Here is a 25,481-nt window from a genome sequence, read left to right as displayed (position 1 = left end):
GGCAACTAGACTTTTGGTGGTGAACACAATGTAGTCTGTACAAAAGTTGATACATAGTGATGTACACCTGAAATTTTTATAGTGTTGTAAACCAATGTTACCTCAATTAAAAGTTCAGACAAAATTTGCATTCTACTCCCCAAAAAAAGAGTCGTGTTGAGATTTTTAATTTATTATTCACTTATCAAGTTTAAAAAAAATAGTTTTTTTAAAAAGTTTATGTAGTTAAGGGTACAAAATTTAGTATGGCACCAGACTTACATAAAATACTAAATGTAAGAAGTAAATGGGAAAAAAATCTATATTTTTTGGGAAAATTATATAATTCAAGGATTTATATAGATCCAAGTGTGTATTCATTAAGCAATATTGTAGTAAAAAGACATTTTCACAAATATACAGGAGTTAGAAAATATATTCTACCTCTGTACCTTCTGGAAAAATTCACTTGAAGACTCACCCAGCTAAAGAAATGGGTCAAAATGAAGAGTTCAAGAAAGAGAAATGAAGCAGTGCTGTAAGTGACCAGTGGTAAACTTTGAAGCCAATTTCACATAATAGTCATCTATATAGAAAATTTAGTTAAAAGGTGAAAAAAAATGCCAGAAGTTAATTTTGGAATGAAAAACATGAAAAGAAAAATCAATTTAATGTATTTTTGTCTTTCATAGAAGAGACTAAGGGGTTTCATTTTATTCCTGGCTTGGTGATCAGATAGGTTAAAGAAGTTTTTGTAAAACTCTAATATGATACCAAAAGCACAGACAACAAAAGAAAAAATAAATTCAACTTCATCAAAATTGAAAACTTTTTTAAAATTAAAGATTGGCCATGAGCTAACATCTGTTGCCAGTCTTTTTTTTCTTTTCTTCATCTCTCCAAAGCCCCCAGTACATAGTTGTATCTTCTAGTTGTATGTCTTTCTAGTTCTGCTTATGTGGGACACCACCTCAGCATGGCTTGATGAGCAGTGCTAGGTCCGTGCCCAGGATCTGAACTGACGAAACCCTGGGCTCCCGATGTGACGCACGAACTTAACCACTGTGCCACGGGGCTGGCCCTGCAAAATTCAAAACTTTTGTGCATCAGAAACACTATCAACAGAGTAAAACTGTGTGTGGTCACACGCCCAGTTGCGCAAGCAGTATGGGATAGGTTGTGGAGAAACCGAAGAAAAGACCTGGGGGCAGTGTATGAGACATATGGGTTTATTGGGACTTACGTACAGTGTCCAGGAGCAGCTGGCTGGATGCCGTTGTGTACCTGCTACCGCTGGCAGAAAGGAGGTTGTTCATATAGGTGGGGAATAAAGACCACATGCTTGCCAAAAGGGACTGTCCTTGGTACGACCAGTGTTCCCAGGAACAGTAGCTCATGTGGAAGCACTCTATGTTCTTTCAAGACGTGATGTTCTTTCAGTGAGATAAGATTGGGTTGGCCAGGTCCTGGATTGTTACAAATCACAGATGGTTGGCATCCTGCCCAGAAGGGGGCCAGAAGGACATGTGGTTGCTATAGGGCACAGAGGCTACGGCCCTACAAAAGCTAAGTCACAGAATTGGAGAAAACACTTGCAAACCATGTATCTGATAAGGGATTAATATCCAGAATATATGAAGAACTCTTATAACTCAACAACGACAACAAAGCAATCTAATTTTTAAAAGGACACAAGATCTGAATCGACATTTCTCCAAGAAAGATATACAGAACATGAAAAAATCTTCTACATCATTAGTTATGAAGGAAATGCAATTCAAAACCACCATGAGTACCACCTCATACCCATTAGGATGGCTCTTATCAAACAGAAAATAACAAGGGTTGGCAGGGATATGGAGAAATTGGAACCTTTGTGTATTGCTGGTGGGAACGTAAAATGGTGTGGTCACTATGGAAAACAATATAGAGATTCCTCAAAAAATTAAATATAGAATTATTGTATGATCCAGCAATTCCACTTCTGAGTAATATGTTCAAAAGAATTGAAAGCAGTGATTGGAACAGATGTTTGTGCACCCATGTTTATAAAAGCAACATTCTTTACAATAGCCAATAGGGGAAAACAACCCAAATGTCTGTCAGCTGATGAATAGATAAATAAAATGTGATATATACTTACAATGGAATATTATTCAGCCTTAAAAAGGAGTGAAATTCTGACACGTTCTACACTGTGGATGAACTCTGAATACATTGTGCTAAGTGAAATAAGGCAGTTATAAAAGGACAAATGTTGTAAGAGTCCACTTATCTGAGGTACTTAGATAAGTCATCTCCACAGACGAAGTAGAATGGTGGTTACCAAGAGTTGGGGGGAGGAGGAAAAGGCACTTATTGTTTAATAGGTACAGAATTTCACTTTGGGAAAATGAATAAATTCTGGAGATGGATGGTGTGATGGTTGCACAACAATGCGAATATACATAATGTTACTAAACTACATTTAAAAATGGTTAAAATGGTAAATTTTATTTATATTTTACCATAATGAAAAATACTAAAAAAAAAGTTACCAAAAGAACTGTAATAGAATTTTAAAACTAAGATATCTATTTTCCAAATTACTGTTGAGTATACAAAATTAGCAAAATAATATAGAACAAGAACTGGAAACAAGAAACTTTGATAGCATAAACAATTCAGATGAATGAGTTACAGTGAAATGTCTTTAGCTGTGATACATAATTTTAGCATACGTTGGCATGGTCTCATACATGCATTTAACTTAAGCAAGTTCAATTACGTATATTTGACAAAAGAGGAGGAGAGAAACAGTTTTAAAAATGCACATGTTTTTGTGCACTCTACACTCTATCAGCATATTACCATGAGGGAATTTGAAACAGGAAGTGGAAAATCTCCATTCTCAAAGTTCATTGTCCTTGTTTGCCTTTTGTAGTTTAAGTATCTTATTTCGCTTCCCTGAGTGTGATTCTAGAGTTTAAAGTGTCTTTTTGGTTCAACATGGCTTCTAAACACAAGCCAGATACTTCTTCAGGTGCTCAGATGCTGGCATGGTGATTTGTTGCAAGCCAGGAGGAAAAAGTGAACTCTGGTGGATTTCTTGAGCAGACAGGATGTCAGTTTCAACATGGTGCCTTCCTAAGAAGAACCTTCAAGGGTGATTTTGACCCTGCACGATTTCTCACCTTATATGCTGACTTTGAAGTCTCTATTACATTTAAAATATGTCTCTACTTTTGTTTCTTCGACCAAAAAGTATTAAAGCTCTTACTGTGTTCCTGGAAGATACTTTGCTAAGCGCTACATTTGCGGGGTATGCACAATAAACATGGCCCCTACAATCATAAAGTGTCTGTTCAAGTGGGGAGACAGATATTAAACAAATAGACCACAAATAAGTACATAATTCCAAATGGTTTGCCAAGAAAATAAAGAAAAATTTTAAGAGAATAGTAAGAGGAACCTATTTAGTTTTAGGAGCTCTTGAAGGCCTTTCCAAGGAAGAAACTTTTGAGGTGAGATCTAGAGGATAGGCAGGCAAACAGTGGAGAATGAAAGTGTTCTGGCCAGAGGGAGCAGTATGAGCAAAGCTCCTGAAGCAAGAAAGAGTTTGATGCGTTTGACAAATGAGAAGAAGGCAATGTGGGTAGAGCAGAGTGGTGGCTAGATATGGTCAAAGATAGGTAAGTCCAAGATCATGCACGGTCTTGTAAACCATATTAAAGCATTTAAGTTTTATTCTAGAAGACAACTGGTTTGATTTACATTTGTAAATTTATTCTGGCTGCTATATCAAGAATGTCTTGTAGATGGGAAGATAGGGAGCCAAGGTGGAGAGGGTCAAGAAGTAGATGGGGGCACACCAGTTAGTTAGAAGGCTATTGACAGTAGTCGGTACCAGAGATGACAGCACCTAGGATTAGAGTGATAGTAATAGAGATGGAGAGAAATGGACACAGTCAACTTATTTTTAAGAAATAGTTGCTCCTGGACTTGGTGATAGAATATGGAGAGTGAGAGAGAAGGGGGCGAAAAAAATGATTTCTGGTTTTCTAGAGTAAGCAACTGGGTGAACAGAGGTGCCATTTACTGAGATGGAGAAGTCTGAGGATGAAGCAGATTTGGGGAAGATGATTGAAATATCTGCTTTGGACATGTTAAAAATGAGATTCCTGTTCCACATCCATGTAGAGATGTTAAATCTGTAACTGAATGTAGACAGAGTCAGTTTATAAATATCGAGGTTATATGCAAGAGCACCACATAGAGGTCGCACTATTTGCCTCATAAACATATGCTGTTTTTTATGAAAGCACACAGGTGGGCATGAAGGTTCCAGATCTCCAAATAGAGTTCTGAAGCAATAATGTTAACTCTCTTGCTGCTCCAAACATAAATCCACACTTACAAACCCTACAGCTATGCACAGATACAGGAAAATAAGTACACATACACTCACTGGCATACACACATGCGTGTGGCTTCACTCTTTTTCAACTGCCTCTCAGCTTCACTGAGGTCAGTTCTCTTGCTCATCCACCCACCTCTCTGAGGGACTTAATTATGGTTTCCCACCTCACTCTGGACCTGACATGGTTACCTCTCTTGGAGAACGAAGGATGGTGGCAAAGAGTGTGCATGTGCATGCTGCTGGTGGTACACTTCCTGGTATCTGGAAGTATTTGTGAGGAGAATAACTCCCATGTACAGTTGTTTGTGTTGTACCATAACATATAATAACTTCAATTTCTTTTGTTTTCTTTGCTGAGGAAGATTCGCCCTGAGCTAACATCTGTTGCCAGTCTTTCTCCATTTTCTTTGTGGGCTGCCACCACAGCGTGGCCACTGATAGACGAGTGGTGTAGGTCTGCACCCAGGAACAGAATCTGGGCAGCCAAAGCAGAGCATGGCAAACTCAACCACTAGGCCACTCTGGCTGGCCCAACTTAAATTTCTTTTAGTTGAAGAAGGGACATCTTTTTCTCATTTCTTCAAAAAATGCTGTAAGGACTACCTGTGACCTGAATGCTAGAATCTGAAGCTGAGAAGAAAGGTCCCAGCTAGCGATATGTATTTGTTAGTCCTCGGCGTATAGATAGTGTTCCATAAATTGATAATCAATGAATTCACCCAGGAAGAGAAGAGAGCCTAGTTCTGACCCCTTGAGGAACTCCAGCATTGAGAGATTTGATAAAAGAAAGGATGCTAAGGATTTGCCAGAGAGGTAGGGAGCAAAAAAAAGAAAGCAGTACCACAGAATCTGAGAAGAGCCCAATATAATCTGTAATAGGACCCAGACAGCTTAGTAGGATCCTGGCAGTCTGTTCTGAAAAGTCCTTCATGGCTTATTATTTATATTTGCACAGCACTGATGAGACTGATACTTTCCCAGCTCTGATTGCCATATGCATTTTAGATGCTCAGAAAATTCATGAAGTACAGAATCCCAGATTAGAAAGAAAAAACATTTTTGTAGAAGATAATTCTGTAGTTACTACAAACTCTTATATGTCCAGAGATGTTCTTTTGCTTCTTATATCTAGCTTAAATAAACTTCTGTTATCAGTGGATATAGGAGTATTTAAATATATTTTAAAAGAAAATAAAATTACTTCCAAATCTTGTATTTCTTTATTATGTAAGACTTTCCTTTCAATGTTTTGTCCCTTGTATTATCATCAGATTGGTTTTCCTAAAACAGCTGATTATGTTTTCCCTTTATTAAAAAATCTTTAATGATGTTGCATTACATGTACAGTAAAATTTATAGTCCTTAGCTTGTGATTCCATGCCCTGCTGAATTTTGTCCCAAAGAATTATTTTTTAATATCTCCTACTACTTTTTTAATGTGTTCTGTAATCCAGCCTGACCACAGAAGTGTCTCCTGTTCTTATATACTCTTTGCTTTCCTGCCTCCTTGTCTTTGCTAATGCTGTAACCTCTGCCTAAAATGCCCTTCTTATATTTTGCAAAGCCTACCTAAGTATTGTCCAAGGTACACTCTATTTTTTCCTTCCTCTGAAAATCTTGAAATTGTCTTCCTTCTGAACTGATATTCTACTTTGTCTTCTCTTATATCGTTTGCTTCTCCATCTTATCTTACATGTCTGACAGCTTCAGTTTGACATCTAATTACCCTACAACACTCGCATTGTAGTGCCTTTTTTTATAGAAGTGGCTTAAGAGGTAAATTTTTTTTCTTTCTTCAACTTCGTGTCTATATTTGTGTTAATTGTACTGCTTTCCCATTTTTCTGTAGGATCCAATGATGCCATTGCTCCAGACTTCCCGGCTCAAGTGCTAGGCACGAGGGATGATGACGTGGCATCTGTTAACATTAAACATAAAGAGGGGATCTACAGTAAGAGGGCGGTGGCTAAGGCATCCTTGTCAGTGGGGAAGAAACCCTTTCAGAAAGATAATGCAGGTAACTGGATTGGGTTTGTGTAATTTGTAGCTTTTTTTTCTGTTCATCCAAAATGAGAATATTGTCCAGTCTTTATCTTTTTTCTGCTTTGTTATTCAGGCTTTTCTCCTAGCTATTTTATTGGGTGTGTACAAGAAGGTAAATATTTATAAAATCTCTTAAAATATTACAGATTTTGAAAACTGTAAACTTTATTTTCACTATGGGAAATAAAATATATTGCAACTTTTGAAATGAAATAATAACCAATCACATATGTTTTAGAGACTAAAATCCATAGAAAATCTTGATTCAATTACCTCATGAATTTATCTGTCAGATGGTACAAACTAATATCTCATAGTTTGGATTCTTCAAGAAGGTATATGGCTCATACAGTGTTTTAAAGGTTATTTTGCTGCCCAAATAAGATTTTAGACTTTCCTTGAAAAATCAGAATATCTGGTTGCACTCAGCTTGCATTCCTCCATAGCAGTAATCAGCGGCCCCTGAGGCATAACTGTCCCCTGCAAAGAGGACATACCTTCTCCTGTTTGCTTCAGTCTCTACAACTCTCAGACCCAATCTGCGTCATCCATTCACCTTATCTGTCTGATCACTCTAGGTATTCAAGTTTTCAATCTTATCGCCAGGTATAGGCCCCACTGTTTTATAAAAGTTTTTAATATTTAGGGATCTGCTTGATTTTTTTCCTCTGCATCCCTGACATTGTACTTCTTTAGATGATACATGATAGTATTTATTAAATGAAAACACCAGTAGCCACTGAAAATTCTACATGTATAATTGCCTATGTTGTTGCATTTACAGTTTTTTATTCCTGTGCATAGCAATTAGCCAAATAGGTGCTACTGAACCCACGGCAGTTTTCAAACATAGGGTGGCTCTATGTTCCAGTTTGGCATAGGGTTAATGACTTCATGTGATAGCATTAATGCCTTTATGAGGAAAATGTATGAAAGGCCACACATATTTATTCTTCCAGATAACTTTGGTGCACTGAAAAGCGTTTTGAAGTCTGCTTATGAATGTCTTTTGAAATGAGAGAAAAGAAGCACATCTGCCAGCTAATATTGAGGCTTCCAAATAAATAAAAAGGAAAATATTCTTGCAAAATGTAGTTCAAAAATGAAAACTCTCATGCCCTAGGGAATCCCTTACCTGCGTGCCACTAACTATATGCTGGTGGCAATTTGGTAGACATAGGTAACCCTGTGATCCCACTGTCAGACATTTGAAGAGAGGGTGGATATGGAAAAATGGCAGGGAACAAAGTGATAGACTGAGGGAATTCCATCAGAAGTCTGCACGAAGAACTCACCATCTATAACTCACCCATGGGCTGCATTTGCTAATTATAATGGGTTTGAAATAAAGTCAGGCTCTCTTACCTGCGGGGCCCCCATAATTTTCCATCTCTTAAGGGAGTCTACTGTTATTGTTGGTCTACTTCCAAATTTCACATCCTACAGAAAAGCCCTCCTTCTGGCTTAATTGTATGTAGTCATTTCACCCTGAGGAGAAGCCCAGCCTCAAAACCTGTCACCTTAAAGAATTAAGAAGGATAGAGGGGAGGATGCCTACCTAGGGAAAGTGAATAATAACCCATGCATAATACCTAAATGAGCCCATAAAATTTGTCAGAAATAAAAATCTCAGTGGAAGGATTGGAACATAAAATCTCTTCGAAAATAGAACATAAAAAGAAGGGAAAAGAAAGAAAAAAATAAGAAAATTCAAGACTGGCCCCAGAGTTCAACATCAAAAAAGAAGTGTTCCATAGTGACAATAGAGAAGGTAGAAAGGAAGGAATCAAAGGACTAGTATAGGAATAAATCCCAGAACTTCAGGATATGAATTTCCGTATTAAAAGGAACTGTCCTGTACAATAAAAACTCCACACCAAGGCACATGACCTTGAAATTTCAAAGCACTGGGAAGAAAAGAGATTCTAAAAGCTTCCAAAAAGAAAACAGGTCCCATATAAAGAAATGGAAATCAAGACTGACATCAAGCTTTTCAAAAACAACACATGGGCGCTAGAACCAAAGGAGGAATGTCTTGAAATTCTGAGGGAAAATCATTTCACTAAAACGAGAGTAGATTTAAATTTTCTTTAAAAGAGAAAAACATAGGATTGAGGAAATGGGGGCCCATACAGGAGAGGGGGAAAGGAAGTCCCATGTGACAGTGGGACAGAAGGCCTAGAGCAAGTTCAGACTGAAGGCTGCAAGAAAAGAGTCAGAGTAGTAAAATATGTTATGTAGTTGACTGTATTTAGAAGAGATGTTCACTTCTGTTTACATGTGTAAGGATGAAGTAGGGATTGGTACATAGAAACTTAGCGAATGCCAAAATAAGGCAATTAGTAACTCCTCAGGAAAAACAAAAAGTTGCAAAAGAAAATAAATGTGATCAAAATATACTAGTTGGCTTAACTGTAAATAATAGAAACATAACACAATCACATATAATCACTGAATATTGATTTAAACCTCATGACTGCTATTTACATAACATATAAAACACTGAATATTAATATAGGGCTAAAACTGTACATATGGAAGAAATTAGGGGAGCATACAGGCTTCTAGCCAGATTTTATTTTTTGACCTGGGTACATGTTCATTTTTTGACAACTCACTGAGCTCTATATTTCTGCATTGTTTTTTACGTGTTTTCTGCTACACAGTAAAAAAGATTTTTTAAAAGATACTTTTTTTAAAAAAAAACAAAAAATAGATACTTAGAAATGAATCTAACAAAGGACATGCAAGACTACTGTAGAGAAAATTATAAAGCTTCATTGAAATATATTAAAGAATATCCAAATATTGGAGAGATATACTAACAGTATATTAAAGATGTCAATACTCATCAAATTAGTTTCTGAATTCAGTGCATTGCTGCTCAAAATTCTAGTAGAATTTTTCGTGAAACTTGACAGGCTGATTCCAAAATTTTTATGGAAAATCAAGAAGTATATTTAAAGAATAAGGTACGGGAACTTGGCATAGTAGACATTAAGACTTATTATATACGTAGCTTATTTAAGACATCACTTGCCAGAGAATAAACAAAAGAAAATTGGAACAGAATGGTGACCCAGAAACACACACATCTATGTGGAAACTTAATATATGACAGAGATGGCATTAACAATCCATGGAGAAGGGATGAACTATTAAGTAGTGTTTGGGCCACTGATTATATATGTAGGAAAAAATAACATCAGATAGATTCCTACTGCACACCAAACAAAAATGTAATCCATATTAATGTAAGTGGAAGACTTCAGACTTTTAGAATTTAGATGACTATCCTTATGACCGTGAGATAATGAAGGATTTCTTAAACAAGACACACAAAGCACACACCATGAAAGAAAAAGAAAATAAATGTGATATTATTAAAATGAAAATTTTTGTACATCAAAAGATATAAATATTTAAAAGACAAGACACAGACTGAGAGTGCAACTCCCTACAAAGAAATTTTATGGTAATGTTCACTGTAATGCTTTTTACGATTAAAAAGTTGAAAATAGCTTAAAGTTGATCAACGGGTGAATTCATATATTAATTCAATAGAATACTACATAACATTGAGAACCGGTTAATTAGACCCACATATATTAATGTGAATAAATCCCCAAATCATAATATTGAATGAATAAGGCATGTTGCTTAAAAGTACAAGAGTATTATACCTTTTATGTAAAGTTTAAAGACAAGCAAAACAATTCTGTGCATTGTTGATTAATACATGTAATATAGTACAAAACTGAAAAACATCTTTGAGATTGATAAACTCTAAGTTCAGTATAAAGGTTGCTACTGAAAAGAGAGAATGGCATCATTGAGGCTTTACACAGGGAATCATACCTGTAATGTTTTATTTCTTAAGCTCTGTGATAGACACCCTGGCGTTCATTACGTTAGGTTTTTAGTAATCTCTATTGCCTTTCCAATTTCTTTGTTGAAAAATGTTCATACTTAGAGATAGGAAATGAATCCCTTATCTTCCCATTGTTAAAACATATAATCATCAACTGTTTGATGACCATTATCCTTGTTGTGTTGGTGATTTTTAATGTATTTACTAATGTACCATTTTGCACTTTGAGTTTTCTTTTTATTTTAAATTTATTTATTTTTATTTCTATTTATTTATTTTATTGCAGTAACATTGGTTTATAACATTATATAAATTTCAGGTGTACATCATAATATATTTCAAATTCTGTGTAGATTACATCATGTTCACCACCCAAAGAGTAATTACAATCCATCATCACACCCATGTGCCTAATCACCGCTTTTGTCCTCCTCCCTCCCCACTTCCCCTCTGGTGACCACCAATCCAATCTCTGTTGCTATGTGTTTGTTTGCTGTTGTTTTTATCTTATACTTATGAGTGAGTTCGTACAGTATTTGACTTTCTCCCTCTGACTTATTTCGCTTAGTGTAATACCCTCAAGGTCCATCCATGTTGTCACAATGGCCAGATTTCATCCTTTCTTATGGCTGAGTAGTATTCCATTGTGTATATGTACCACATCTTCTTTATCCATTTGTCCCTTGATGGACACCTAGGTTGCTTTCAAGTCTTGGCTCTTGTGAATAATGCTGCGATGAACATAGAGGTGCGTGTATCTTGAGCATTCATGTTTTCAAGCTCTTTGGATAAATAACCAGCAGTGGAATAGCTGGGTCATATGGTAGATCTATTCTTAATTTTCTGAGGAAACTCCATACTGTTTTCCATAGTGGCTGCATCAGTTTGCACTCTCACCAGCAGTGTACAAGGGTTCCTGTTTTTCCACATCCTCTCCAACACTTACTGTTTCCTGTCTTGTTAATTATAGCCATTCTGAGGGAAGTGAGGTGATATCTCATTGTAGTTTTGATTTGTATTTCCCTCATAGTTAATGATGTTGAACATCTTTTCATGTGCCTCTTGCCCATCTGTATATCTTCTTTGGAGAAATGTCTGTTCAGATCTTTTGCCCATGTTTTAATTGGGTTGTTGGTTTTTTTGTTGTTGAAATGTATTAATTCTTTGTATATTTTGGATGAGTTTTCTTCTATGATAAAAAAGAAAAGAGATGATTTAAAAAGACCAATAAGATAGATAAATCTCTAACAGGTATGACCAAGAAAAATAGAAAGAAAATAGAAAGTATTAGACAAGTTTAAAAGAATGGATTTAACTTCAGGAGATTTTAAAAAATTATATGAGTATTATATATAAAATCTACATAATATAGGTGCTTTTCTAGAATTATAGGAAATATCAAAATTGGCTTCATAAGTGATTAAAAACTTTGAATAGACCAAAGAACTTGAAAGAGTTGTTCAAATCTACTTTTCTACTTTAAAAAAGATACCTGGTTAGACATCTTCTGTTTTTACTGTTACATCAAGCAAGCAAAGAACAGATTTTGTCTAAAGTGGTATTTTATTTAAACCATTGCTGTCCACACAAAAATATGGAAAGCTTTCCAATTCATGTTATAAACCCACCATAACTGTCACAGCTTTTACGTGGTGGTGCCTAAGAGGTGCTTTTTTCCTAATGTGTAAAGAGGTTTTGGATTTTGTTTTTTTGGGGGATGGGGGGCACTCAGGGGTTACTTGCCTGTTGTGTTTATTTTCTTTTCCTTCTCTATAGGATCAAGCAATACCATTATTTCAGATGCCAAAGTTCAAGTTTCCATCAGTGGGGATGAGAACCTCTCAGACAAAAACCAGATGAAGGAGATGTACAGTAAAACAGCAGTGACTGAGGCTGCCCAACCTGAAGAAAAAGAACCCTTGCAGAAAGACACTGCAGGTAGCTGAACTGGATTATCTGTATATTATTGTCTTCTGGCCTTCTAATATGAATACAACAGAAAAGTATTCTCTATTCTCTTTTTGCTCTATTCGATCCTCCTCTTTCTCACTCATATGTGAAACAGGATGTTAGCTGTAATTTTTGATATACGTTGGCAGGTAAAATTAACATTTTTAAAGCTCTTTGGGACATTTCTGGTGAACTTTGTGAATATTGTGCAGAAATTAATCTCATTGCCAGAAATTTACATAATGCACTTTTTAAAACTCTGCTGATAAAAAAAAATTTCAGTGCCATGAGTTGCTGACTCTCTAATACCATTGTTGTAAATAAGACTTTGTTCTTTAGGAATTCAGCTTGTTTACTTCCTAACTACCTGTACAGCTAATTTACTTCAATGGGAGTGTGCTGATTAAAAATGCCTGTAATAGTGTGTTTAAGTCAGGGTTAGTTTTGGCTCTGAGAGAGAAAAACAAAATACCGTTGGCTTAAAGAGGACAGGAAAGGAGAGTGACATCTGCATCATGGCGGAATGAGCTCTTCCCTTAGACTCTCCCCTCTAAGATACAATAGAAAGAACATGCATAAACCAACAGAGGACATTCACACAACACAATAGACATCTGAGAGACCCATGCAGCCATACGTCTGAAGGTGGAGGTTCTGGACTCCCCTCGAGGAAGTTGAAGGAGGTCAGACGATCTCCTATCCGTACCTGGTACTGACTTAGGGCATGGCACTGCATGCAGCTCTGAGAGGGGATGGAGGGGGGCGGCTCTCTGTGGGAACACCTTTGCTCTCTGAATGGCCTCCCAGCAATGGGAAACCTCCACACAGAGGATGCTAAGCTATTGCAGGTGTGTCTTCAACAACCCAGCACCAGAGGAGAGCAGACAGCGAGAGCAGAGCAAGAACGACCCCAGGATCACACACACAAAAGAAAACGCCCCATCCACACCCGACGCACCAGCTCGGATTGTCAACCAGAGCAAGGGACCCCTGCCAGAGCACCCGTGCATACATTACTAAAGCAGCAGCTTAAAGCAGGCAATGGCAGATGGGCCCTGTCAGCATTGATTCCAAAGGACAGGCACAGAGGGCAGAGATCACAGCAGGCTCAGGATACAAAGCTCTTGCGATGTGCACACACCTGCTCCCACCCAGTGGAATCTGCGAACAGATACTACCACTATGTGAAGGCACAAATCCACACCATCAAATAACATGAGGCGGTATATTAATACTGCAGACCAAGAGGAAGATGATAAGCACCCAGAAGTCAGTCCTGAAGGCACAGAAGTTTACAATCTAAGTGACAGAGAAGTCAAAATAGCTCTGAGAAAAACTCGGTGAGTTACAAGAAAATTCAGAAAGACAATTCAATTAAATCCGGAATAAAATTAACGAACAGAGAGAATTCTTCACAAAAGAGATTGAAACTATGAAGAAAAACCAATCAGAAATGTTGGAGATGAAAAACAATGAATGAGACAAAGAAAAATCTGGAGTGCTTGAATAACAGAGCTGATATTATGGAGGACAGAATTAGAAATTTGGAGAAGAGAAATATAGAAATGTTTCAGATGGAGGAGGAGAGAGAACCAAGACTAAAAAGAAATTAAGAATTTCTCTGAGAAACCTCCTACTCAATTAGGAAATGCAACGTAAGGATTAGAGGTATTCAAGAGGGAGAAGAGAGGGAAAAAGGAGCAGAGAGCTTGTCCAAAGAAATAATAGCTGAGAACTTCCCAAACCTAGGGAAGGAGCTGGAATTACAAGTAAAAGAAAGCTAATAGAACTTCTAATTACATCAATGTAAAAAGGCCTTCTCTAAGGCATCTAGTAGTAAAACTGGCAAAAGTCTATGACAAGTAATATTAAAGGCAGCAAGGCAGAAGAAAATAACCTAAAAAGGAACCCCTATCAGGCTTTCAGCAGATTTCTCAGCAGAAACCTTACAGGTTAGGAGAGAGTGGAATGGTATATTTAAAATTCTGAAAGAGAAAAACTTTCAGCCAACAATACTCCATCCAGCAAAAATATCCTTAAGTATCATGAAGAAATAAAAACTTTCCCAGATAAACAAAAGCTGAGGGAGTTCATCGCCTACAAGATACCAACCCCTACAAGAAATGAACAAGAAGGCCCTCATACCTGAAAATAAAAAGTTTACAAAGCTTTGAGAAAGGATAGAAATAGACAAAATCAGAAAATTGCAGCTCTCAGAACAGGTTAGCAAACTATTGTAACATTAAAGATAAAGGGAAGGAAAACATCAAAAATAACTATAATTTCATCATTTCAACCACAGACTCAAAACACAAAATGGAAGAAGTTGTGACAATAGTAACTTAGAAGGGGAAGAGGAGAGGGATGGAACCAGCTTAGACTAAGGAAATAAGAGACTATCAGAAAATGAACTGTCTCATCTACAAGATTTTTTATACAAACCTGACAGTAACCTCTAAACAAATATCAGAACAGAGACACAAATGATAAATAAAGAGAAAACCATCATAGAGAACTACCAAACTGAATTGGCAGTCTGAAATACACAGGACGAGAAACAAGGAAAATTCAGAACAACTGGAAAACAAGTGATAAAATGACAGCATTAAGCCCTCATATATCAATAATCACTCCTATTATAAATGGATTGAATTCTCCAATCAAAAGACTCAGAGTGGCTGGATGGGTTAAAAAACAAGACCTTAAAATATGCTGCCTCCAGGAAACACATCTCAGCTCTAAAGACAAACACAGGCTCAGGGTAAAGGTATGGAAAATGATACTCCAAGCCAATGACAAACAAAAGAAAGCAGGTGTTGCCATACTTATATCAGACAAAGTAGACTTCAGGATAAGAAAGGCAGTGAGAGACAAAGAGGGGCAGTATATAATGATAAAAGGGACACTCAACCAAGAAGACGTAACACTTATAAATATATATGCATGCAACACAGGAGCACCAAAGTACATAAAGCAACTATTAACAAACCTAAAAGGAGATATTAACAACAGCACAATAATAGTAGTGGACCTTAATACCCTGCTTACATCAATGGATAGACATCCAGATAGATAGACAGAAAGTCAACAAGGAAATAGTGAAATTAAACAAAGAACTGGACGAGATGGACTCAGTAGGTATATGTAGAACGCTGCATCCAAAACCAGCAGAACACACACTCTTCCCAGGCGCACATGGAGCACTCTCAAACATAGACCATGGATTTGGAGACAAGGCAAGCCTCGGTAAATTTAAGAAGATTGAAATTATCTCAAGCATATTTCCTGACCATCATGCTGTGAAACTAGAAATCATATGCATGAAAAAAGCTGGGAAAGTAATAAATATGTGGAGACTCAATGGCATGCTACTGAACAACCGATGGATCACTGAAGAAATTAAAGGAGAAGTAAAAAAATACCTGGAGACAAATGAAAATGAAAATACACCATACCAACTCATATGGGATGCAGCAAAAGCGACCCAAGAGGGAAATTCATAGCAATACAGGCCCACCTTAACAAACAAGAAAAATCTCAAATAAGCAATCTTAAACTACACCTAACAGAATTGGAAAAAGAGAAACAAACAAAGCCCGAAGTCAGCAAAAGGAGGGAAATAATAAAAATTACAGCAGAAATAAATGAGATAGAAACAAAAAAAACAATTAAAAGGATCAAGGAAACTAATAGCTGGTTCTTTGAGAGGATAAACAAAATTGACAAACTCTTAGCCAGACTCACTAAGAAAAAAAGAGAGAAGGCTCAAACCAATAAAATTAGAGATGAAAAAGGAGAAATTACAACAGATACCAGAGAAGTACAAAAGATTATAAGAGAATACTATGAAAAAGTCTATGCCAACAAATTGAACAATCTAGAAGAAATGAATACATTCTTAGACTCATACAACCTCCCAAAACTGAATCAATAAGAAATAGAGAATCTGAATATACCAGTCACAAATAAAGAGATTGAAACAGTAATCAAAAACCTCCCAAAGAACAAAAGTCCAGGACCAGATGGCTTCTCTGGAGAATTCTGCCAAACATTCAAAGAAGATTTAGTACCTATCCTTCTCAAGCTATTCCAAAACGTTGAAGAAGATGGAACACTTCCTAACACATTTTATTGGGTCAACATCGCCCTGATCTGAAAGCCAGACAAGGACAACATAAAGAAGGAAAATTACAGGCCAGTATTGCTGATGACATAGGTAGAAAAATCCTGAACAAAATATTGGCAAACCAGATACAGTAATACATTAAAAGGATCATAAACCATGATCAAGTGGGCTATATACCACAGATGCAGGGATGGTTCAACATCTGCAAGTCAATCAATGTGATACACCACATTAACACAATGAGGAAGAAAAACCACATGATTATCTCAGTAGACGCAAAGAAAGCATTTGATAAGATCCAACATCCATTTAGGATAAAATCTCTCAATAAAATTGATATAGAAGGAAAGTACCTCAACATAATAAAGGTCATATGTGACAAACCCACAGCTAACATCATACTCAACAGGGAATATCTGAAAGCCATCCCTCTGATAACAAGAATAAGACGAGAGTGCCCATTCTCTCCACTTTTACTCAACATGGTACTGGAAGTTTTGGCCAGAAAACCGTAAAAGTCCTAGAAGAAAATATAGACAGTACACTCTTTGACATCAGCCTTAGAAGCTTCTTTTTGAATACTGTGTCTACTTGGGCAAAGGAAACAAAAGAAAAAATAAACAAATGGGATTTCATCAGACTAAAGAGCTTCCGCAAGGCAAAGGAAACCAGGAAGAAAACAAAAAGACAACCTACCAACTGGGAGAAAATATTTGCAAATCATATATCCAACCAGGGGTTAATCTCCGAAATATCTAAAGAACTCACACAACTCAACAACAAAGAGATAAACAACCTGATCAAAAAATGGGCAGAGGATATGAACAGACATTTTCCCAAAGAAGATAGACAGATGGCCAATAAACACAAGAAAAGAAGTTCAACATCACTAGTCATCAGGGAAATGCCAATCAGAGCTGCACTGAGATATCACCTTACACCCATTAGAATGGCTATAATCACCAAGATAAAAAATAACAAATGTTGGAGAGGATGTGGAGCAAAGGGAAACCTCGTATACTGCTGGTGGGAATGCAAATTGGTGCAGCCACTAGGGAAAACAGTATATAGATTTCTCCAAATATTAAAAATAGAAATACCATATGACTCCATTATCCCACTACTGGGTATTTATTCAAAGAACTTGAAATCAACAATTCAGAGACTTATGTGCCCCTATGTTCATTGCGGCGTTCTTCACAATAGCCAAGATGTGGAAGCAACCCAAGTGCCCATTGACTGATGAATGGAGAAAGAAGATGTGGTATATATATATATATACACAATGGAATACGGCTCAGCCATAAAAAAAGACAAAATCGTCCCATTCGCAACAACATGGATGGAACTTGAGGGCATCATGTTAAGTGAAATAAGCCAGACAAAGGAAGATAAACAAACACATGGGTAAAGAGAACAGATTAGTGGTTACCAGAGGGGAAAGGGGTTGGCGGTGGGCATAGGGTAAAGGGGTACATTTGTATGGTAACTGACAAATAATAATGTACAACTAAAATTGCACGATGTTATAGACTATTATGTCCTCAATAAAATAAAATAGACAGGAAATTATTTCTCTTGTAAAAATCCAGAGGTAGACATCTAGGGTTGACATGGTACTCCAGAGTATCAGGAAACAAAGCTCTTTTCTTCCTGTTGCTCCAACATTTTTAGCCTCCATTCTCATGCTGAAGCCATCAGGCCCGTATTCCAGCCAGGAGAAAGAAAGGGAAAGAAAAATGATATTCCTTCCTTTAAATACTTCTCAAAAGTTACATGTACATTCCCCTTCCATCCTATTGACCATACTTAGTCACATGGTCACACCAAGCTATGTTGCCAGAAAGGCTGGGAAATATAATCTTTATTCTGGTAACTACATGCCCATCTAAGTTAGGGTTATATTTTAGAGGAAAAGGAAAATGGATTTCAGAAGATAGCTAGTAGTCTCTGGAGCATAATTAGCCATTTCTCTTTTTTCATGTATTGCTTTTTTTCAAAAATTATATTGTGTTCTGGGCAACACTTCAAAATTTTACTTCCCTTTTTGTTCTTGCTTACTGAACGTTCCAGAAACAATTTTGATCATGTTAATCTCCTGATCGAAAAGTTTTCATTGCCCTTAAGAATAAAATCTAAATTCTCTTAGCATGGTCTTTCAAAACAGTATTGGCTCCCAAACAACTTTTCAAAGCTTGTTTTTACCTCTTTTCCTTATAAATTATATAATCAAAACCATATACTTGCTCTATGTCTTAGATGTTCAGTTGCTTTCCTGACTGCATTCTTTTCTTATGTAGTCGCCTTTACCTAAAATGCCTTTCTCCTTCCATCTCAGTGTGTATCCTAGCTTACTGTCTTCTAACACCCAAATCATTTGTTACTTTACTCCAGAGTTCTTCCATGATCCTCCTAGCTGGAAGTAGTTTCCCTCCTTGAGTATTTATACTTCTTTATCTGTCTTTCTCTTATAGTGTAATTCTTGTACTTTGTATGACATCTATTTTGTACATATTTTTTTTAACTCCAGCTTAAATCGGCAGTTTCAACTCCAGTAATAATGCCTTTCACATAGTATATGCTTGAGAGGTATTTTAAAATATTTTTTGTCAACTTCCTGTCTGTATAGTGTGTTAATGTCCCTCTCTAAGGTTCCAGTGATGCTACTGCTGCAGAGCGCTCAGCTCAACTACAAGACACAAAGATTGAAAGCCTGCCAGATGCTCAAGCCACTGAACAGAAAGAGGAGATCCATAGTAAGAGCGAACTTCCTAAGGAAGCCTGGGCTGAAGATAAAAAATCTTTGCAGATAGATATTGCAGGTAATGGGATTGAGGTGGGGAGGGGTATGTATGTGTGTGTGTGAGAGGGAGAGAGAGGGAGAGAGAATGCCTATGTCTGAGTTTCCATTTAATTCTGATGAGAATATAGCCTCACAATTTAACAAGAGATCCATTTTTTCTTTTATTTATTTTTTACCTTCTTATGCAAATCAGTGCTACTTTGTCTATGTGGGTATACAAATTGATTTGTAAAATAGTCATTATTTCTGGTAAAAGACATTGGCAACTTAGAAACAGTATTCCAAATAAATAGCTAAGGTGATAATATTAGAAGTGAAGTATCATATGTCAGTACTGAAACAGGAAAAATCTAAAACTTAAAGTTTTTTTAAAAAAAATCTAAAACTTAAAATGCCTAAAGGCATTTGTCTGTGACAAAGACAGAATCTTAAGACAAACTTCAAAAAAATTACAGTAAAAAAGAGCCAAGATCAAATCTATTTATATTTACCCATGGCCCCCTTTTTCTAACGTAAAAGAAAAGCATATAAGACATAAGCCATTACTACCAAGGTCTCAAACTCTGCCTCTCAGAGGAAGATAGAACAGTACCCAGGTAAGGAAAGAAAGGAGTCAAGGAGCTGATCTATCCATATTGTACTTTGAAAATAGTCCCGGTGGAGCTGCTTACATCAAGATAAGATATATAAGATAAATGATTTTCCACAAGGATGCCAAGACTACACGGTGGGGAAAGAACAGTCTCTTCAACAAATGGTGTTGGAAAACTGTATATCCACGTTCAAAAGAATGAAATTGGACTCTTATATATTTTTTTTTTTTTTAAGATTTTATTTTTTCCTTTTTCTCCCCAAAGCCCCCCGGTACATAGTTGTATATTCTTTGTTGTGGGTCCTTCTAGTTGTGGCATGTGGGACGCTGCCTCAGCGTGGTTTGATGAGCAGTGTCATGTCCGCGCCCAGGATTCGAACCAACGAAACACTGGGCCGCCTGCAGCGGAGCACGCCAACGTAACCGCTCGGCCACGGGGCCAGCCCCTGGACTCTTACCTTTTACTGTGTATAAAAATTAACTCAAAACAGATCAAAGATCCAAACCTAAGAGCTAAAATTATAAAACTCTTAGAAGAAAACAGGAGAAAGGCTTTATGATACTGGATTTGGCAGTGATTTCCTGGATATGACACAAAAAGCATAGGCAGCAAAAACAAAAGTAAGAAAATTATACTACATTGGAATTAAAAACTCTGCATCGAAGGATACAGTCAACAGAGTGGAAAGGCAACCTATGGAATGGGAGAAAATATTTGTAAATCGTGATAAGTAGTTGATATCCAGGTTATATATAGAACTTCTATAACTCAACAACAACAAAGAAACCCAGTTTAAAAATGGGCAAAGGACTTGAATAGACAGTTCTCCAAAGAAAATATATAAATGGCCAACAAGCTTATGAAAAGATGCTCAATATCACTGATCATCAGAGAAATGCAAATCAAACCACAATGAGATACCACTTCACACCCATTAGGATGGCCAGTATCAAAAGAACGGAAAATAATTGTTGGCAAGGATGCAGAGAGATTGGAACCCTTGTGCACTGTTGGCAGGAATATAAAATGGTGCAGCCATTAGGGAAAATAGTATGGGAGTTCCTCAAAAAGTTAAAAATAGAATTACCATATGATCCAGCAATCCCACTTCTGGCTGTATATCCACAAGAATTCAAAGCAGGATCTCAGAGATATCTGCACACCCATGTTCATTGCAGCATTATTCACAATAATCAAGATATGGAAACAACCCAAATATTCATCAGCAGATGAATGGATAAAGAAAGTGTGGTATACACATACAATAGAATATTAGGCAGCCTTAAAAAAGAAGGAAATCTTGTCATGTTCTACAACATAGATGAACCTCGAGGACATTGTGCTAAGTGAAGTAAGCTAGTCAAAAAAGGACAAATACTCTATATTCCACTTATGAAGCGTCTGAAGTGGTCAAAATCATAGAAACATAAATTAGAAAAGTAGTTGCCAAGGGCTGGAGAGAGAAGGGAGGGATGATTAGTGTTTAGTGAATATAGAGTTTCGGTGTTACAAGAAGAAGACATTCTAGACATCTGCTATACAACAATGTGAGTATATTAACACTACTGAACTGTGTACTTAAAAATGATTAAGATGGTAATTTAATGTTGTTTTTTTGTTGTTAGTGCTGACGAGTCAGTTCTGACTACTAGCAACCCTGTGTACAGCACAGCTGAACCCTGCCCAGCCTTTTGGCAGTGCTCTGTTGCTATTCATAGGGTTTTCATGGCCAATTTTTTGAAAAGCGGGTGGCCAGGTCCTTCTTCCTAGCCTGGAAGCTCCACAGAAACCTGTCCACCAGCTGGGTGACCCTGCTGGTATTTGAAATACCTGTGCCCTAGCTTTCAGCATCACAGCAACATGTAACTGCCATAGTATGACAACTGATAAACGGGTGATGTGGTTCCCTGACCAGGAAATAAACCTAGGCCATGGTGATGAGAGCACCAAATCTTAACCGCTGGACCACCAATGTACTTTTTACCACAATAAAAAAAAGAATGTATAAGATGAAAAAGCAGAATATTGCAAGTCTGCAATGGGTAGTGTAGGAGACATACCTTGGAAAAGAAAGATGGAATTATTATCTGTAAAAACACTTTCTAGAAGACAGAAGAAAATTTTCTCTAAATATTTTGCACTCTGAATAATTATAGAAGACATGAAATAATAAAATAAAAGTTGAGATAATGAGATGTAAAGAGAGATTTAGGAGATCAGAAAAAAAAATCGAAGGGAAAAAATTGTACCAATTAAGAGAAAAAGGAGATTATAGCAATTGGAAAAAATAATAATTTGAGGACTGACAATGAAAATCCAACACAATGCTATCTATTGGTGTCTCTAAAGAAGATAAAAAAATAATAAAATGTATAAGGAAAACTGAACCTGCAATTTAAAAGGATATTCCAAGTCCTAGGAAAAAATTATATATAAAAATCAACACCCAGACGTATGTTGGTGATAGTACTAAATTTCAAAGAAAAAGAACAAATTGTATAAACATCCACACAGAAAAAAAACAGAAAGAAAAACAGCAAAGGGACAAGCAGAAGAAAGGGAGGTTAAAGGAAGTAAAAGTGAGCTGATTTCATCTTTAAAGTTGATAAATCAAAAAATACATGTGTAAGTATGGTATTTAAAATTATAAAAGTTACCTCTAAAAGAGTTAAAACCATAAAACATCCAAAATATTTCGAGAAATGGTAGGAGTAGCAGATGGGTAGAGGGAGGAAAAAGGAAAACAAAGTAAATTTGTAAGAACAGAAAAAATACCATAAAATGAGAGAGTGGAGAGCATATAAGACTATATAAACAAACATATGCAATAATTTCACCTATTTAAAAAAAACTTCTCAGGTTAGGTTATAAAACAAACTCAGTTACATGCTATATAGGAGACACTGAAAATAAAACAACTCAGAAAGGTTGAAAGTAAAAGGAAAACTAGAGACAAAAAGAAATTCAGAGGCATGATATTAATATAGATGAGATTAAATTCTACACCAAAAGTGTTGGCAGGAATTAAAGAGGAGTATTTTTATACTAATTTTCAGTCCACAATGAGGCTATAACACATAAATCTTTAAACATGAAATAGAATAAAAAATAGATGAAAACTGGGAGCACCATCAATAAGGAAGTTTTTATTGCCTTAAAAAGGAATGAAGATCTAGAAATGAAAAGATGTGAAAACAACTCATGATATATTGTTAGGCAAAAGATGCTTAAGAGTGGAGAGGGGAATTTACTTTTGAGAGTAAAAAGTGCAAAACAGGCCATAAACTAACAGAAAACCCTAGAGGACCTTCAAGGAGAAATGAACAATATGGAATAGTAGTAGGGAGCTTGAAGACACATACTTAGCTCGTGATAGATCATAGGAATGAAATTTAGAAAAAAGCAAAGTTAAAACATCTGGGAATAATGCAAATAATGAGGTTAATCTAAGAGATATATGTAAATAAAAAAATTTTAAAAAACAAACCTTCCAGATTCCCATAGAATGTTTTTCCAGATAGCTTTATTGATATATAATGCATGTATCATACAATTCACCCAAAGTGTACAGTCAGTTGTTTTTATGCTATTCACAGATATGTGTAACCATCAACAGTTAATTTTAGAACATTTCATCACCTCAAAAAGAAACCCTATATACCCTTTAGCTATCACCCCATTACCCCCTCATCATCCCGCTCTCAGCCATAAGTCAACCACTGATCTACTTTGTCTCTATAGATTTCCCTATTCTGGGAAATTGAATCATACAATATGTAGACTTTTGTGACTGGCTTCTTTTCACTCAGAGTGTTTTCAGGTTCATCTAAGTTATAACATATATCAATACTGTATTCACTTAAAAGCTGAATAATATTCCATTGTATGTCTGTACCACATTTTGTTTATCCATTTGTTTGTTGATGGACATATGTGTTGTTTCTACCTTTTGGCTATTATGCATAATGTTTCTATAAACATTCATGTACAAGGTTTTATATGGACATATGTTTTAATTTCTCTTGGGTATATACCTAGGAGTGGAATTTCGGGGTCATGTGATAACTTTATGTTTAATTGTTTGAGGAACTGTCAGACTGTTTGCCAAAGTGGCTGCACCATTTTTAAATTCCCACTAGCAGTGTATGAGGATTTCAGTTTCTCTAGAACCTCACCAACACTTCTTACCATCTGACTTTTTTATTTAAGCCATCCTACTGGGTGTAAACTGGTATCTCATTTTGCTTTTGATTTGCATTTCCCTCATGACTAAAGATGTTGAACATCTTTTTGTGTGCTTATTAGCCAACTGTATATCTTCTTGGAGAAATGTGTATTCAGATCCTGGCCTGGTTTTTATTTGGGTTATTTCTCTTTTTATTGAGTTGTAAGAGTTCTTTATGTATTCTAGATACATATTCCTTATCAAAATGTTGATTTGCAAATATTTTCTCCCATTCTGTGGGTTGTCTCTTCACTTTCTTGATGATGTTCTTGAAAGCACAAATGTTTTTAACTTTGATGAAGTCTAACATATCTGTTTTTTCTTTTGTTGCTGCTGCTCTTGGTGTCATATCTAGCAGTCCTTTGCCAAATCCAAGGTCATGAAGATTTAACTCTATGGTTTCTTCTAGGAGTTTTATTGTTTTAGCTTTACATTTAGGTCTTTGATCCATTTTGAGTTAGTTTTTGTATATGATCTCAGGTAAGGGTCGACCTTTATTTTTTTGCCATGTGGATATCCAGTTGTCCCAGCACCATTTGTTAAAAGAACTGTTCTGTACTCGTTGAATGGGTGAGGCACCCTTATTGAAAATTATTTGACTATAAAGTATGGGTTTATTTCTGGACTCTCAATTCTCTTCCAATGATCTGTATGTCTATCCTTGTTTCAGTGCCACACTGTCTTGATTACTGTTAATGTGTAGTAAGTTTTGAAATTGGAAAGTGTGAGTCCTCCAACTTTGTCTTATTTTTCAGGATTGTGTTGGCTATTCTGGGTCCCTTACAATTCCATATGAATTTTGGAATCACCTTGGCGGTTTCCACAAAGAAATCAGCTAAGATTTTCATAGGGGTTGTGTTGAATCTGTGATCAATTTGGAGAGTATTGCCTTAACAGTCTTAAGTCTTGCAGTCCATGAACATGGAATGTTTTCCATTTATTTAGATCTTCTTTAATTTCTTTCCACATGTTTTGTAGTTTTCAGAGTAGAAGTTTTGCACTTCTTTTGTTAAATTTATTCCTAAATATTTTAGGTTTTTTGATGCTGTTGTGAATAGAATGGTTTTCTTAATGTCATTTTGTTTGTTAATTACAAGCTTATAATAATACAAATGATTTTTTATATTTATCTTTTATCCTGCAACCATGCTGAACTCATTTATTAATTCTAATAGTTTTTAATGTATTCCTTAGGATGTTCTAGATATAAGATCTTGTCATCTGTGAAATATAGTTTTACTTCTTCCTTTGCAATCTGGATGCCTTTTTTTTTTCCTCCTCATTGCCCTGGCTAGCACCTCCAGTAAAGTGTTGAGTAGAAGTTGCAAGTGCAGACATCCTTGTATCTTCCTGTATAGGGGACAGACATCTTGTCTTTCATCATTGATAGCTGTGAGTTTTTCATAGATGCCCTTTATCAGATTGACAAAGTTCCTGTCTATTCCTAGTTTATTGAGTGTTTTTATCAAAGGGCATTGGATTTTGTCAAGTG

The 25,481-nt window shown here is 36.2% G+C and overlaps 1 protein-coding gene across 7 annotated transcripts in view; it reads left to right on the top strand.

The window, feature by feature from the left end:
• The window catches only part of ALMS1 (ALMS1 centrosome and basal body associated protein), a 244,752-nt gene that overhangs the window by 166,560 nt on the left and 52,711 nt on the right, over positions 1–25,481 (top strand). For all 7 annotated transcript variants that reach the window (XR_006888598.1, XR_006888599.1, XM_046660995.1 and 4 more), the window contains 3 exons: positions 6,228–6,395; positions 12,069–12,230; positions 19,020–19,190. Coding sequence is in view for 5 of the 7 variants with exons in the window: in XM_046660995.1 (XP_046516951.1) it covers positions 6,228–6,395; positions 12,069–12,230; positions 19,020–19,190 (501 nt within the window). In the remaining 2 variants the exon portion in view is untranslated. The remainder of the gene's footprint in view (positions 1–6,227; positions 6,396–12,068; positions 12,231–19,019; positions 19,191–25,481) is intronic.

Source organism: Equus quagga, chromosome 5, assembly GCF_021613505.1.
Source record: "Equus quagga isolate Etosha38 chromosome 5, UCLA_HA_Equagga_1.0, whole genome shotgun sequence".
Classification (NCBI taxonomy): Eukaryota; Metazoa; Chordata; class Mammalia; order Perissodactyla; family Equidae; genus Equus; species Equus quagga.
The sequence above is the reverse complement of the archived record's forward strand: the minus strand, read 5'-3'. Positions and strand labels throughout refer to the sequence as shown.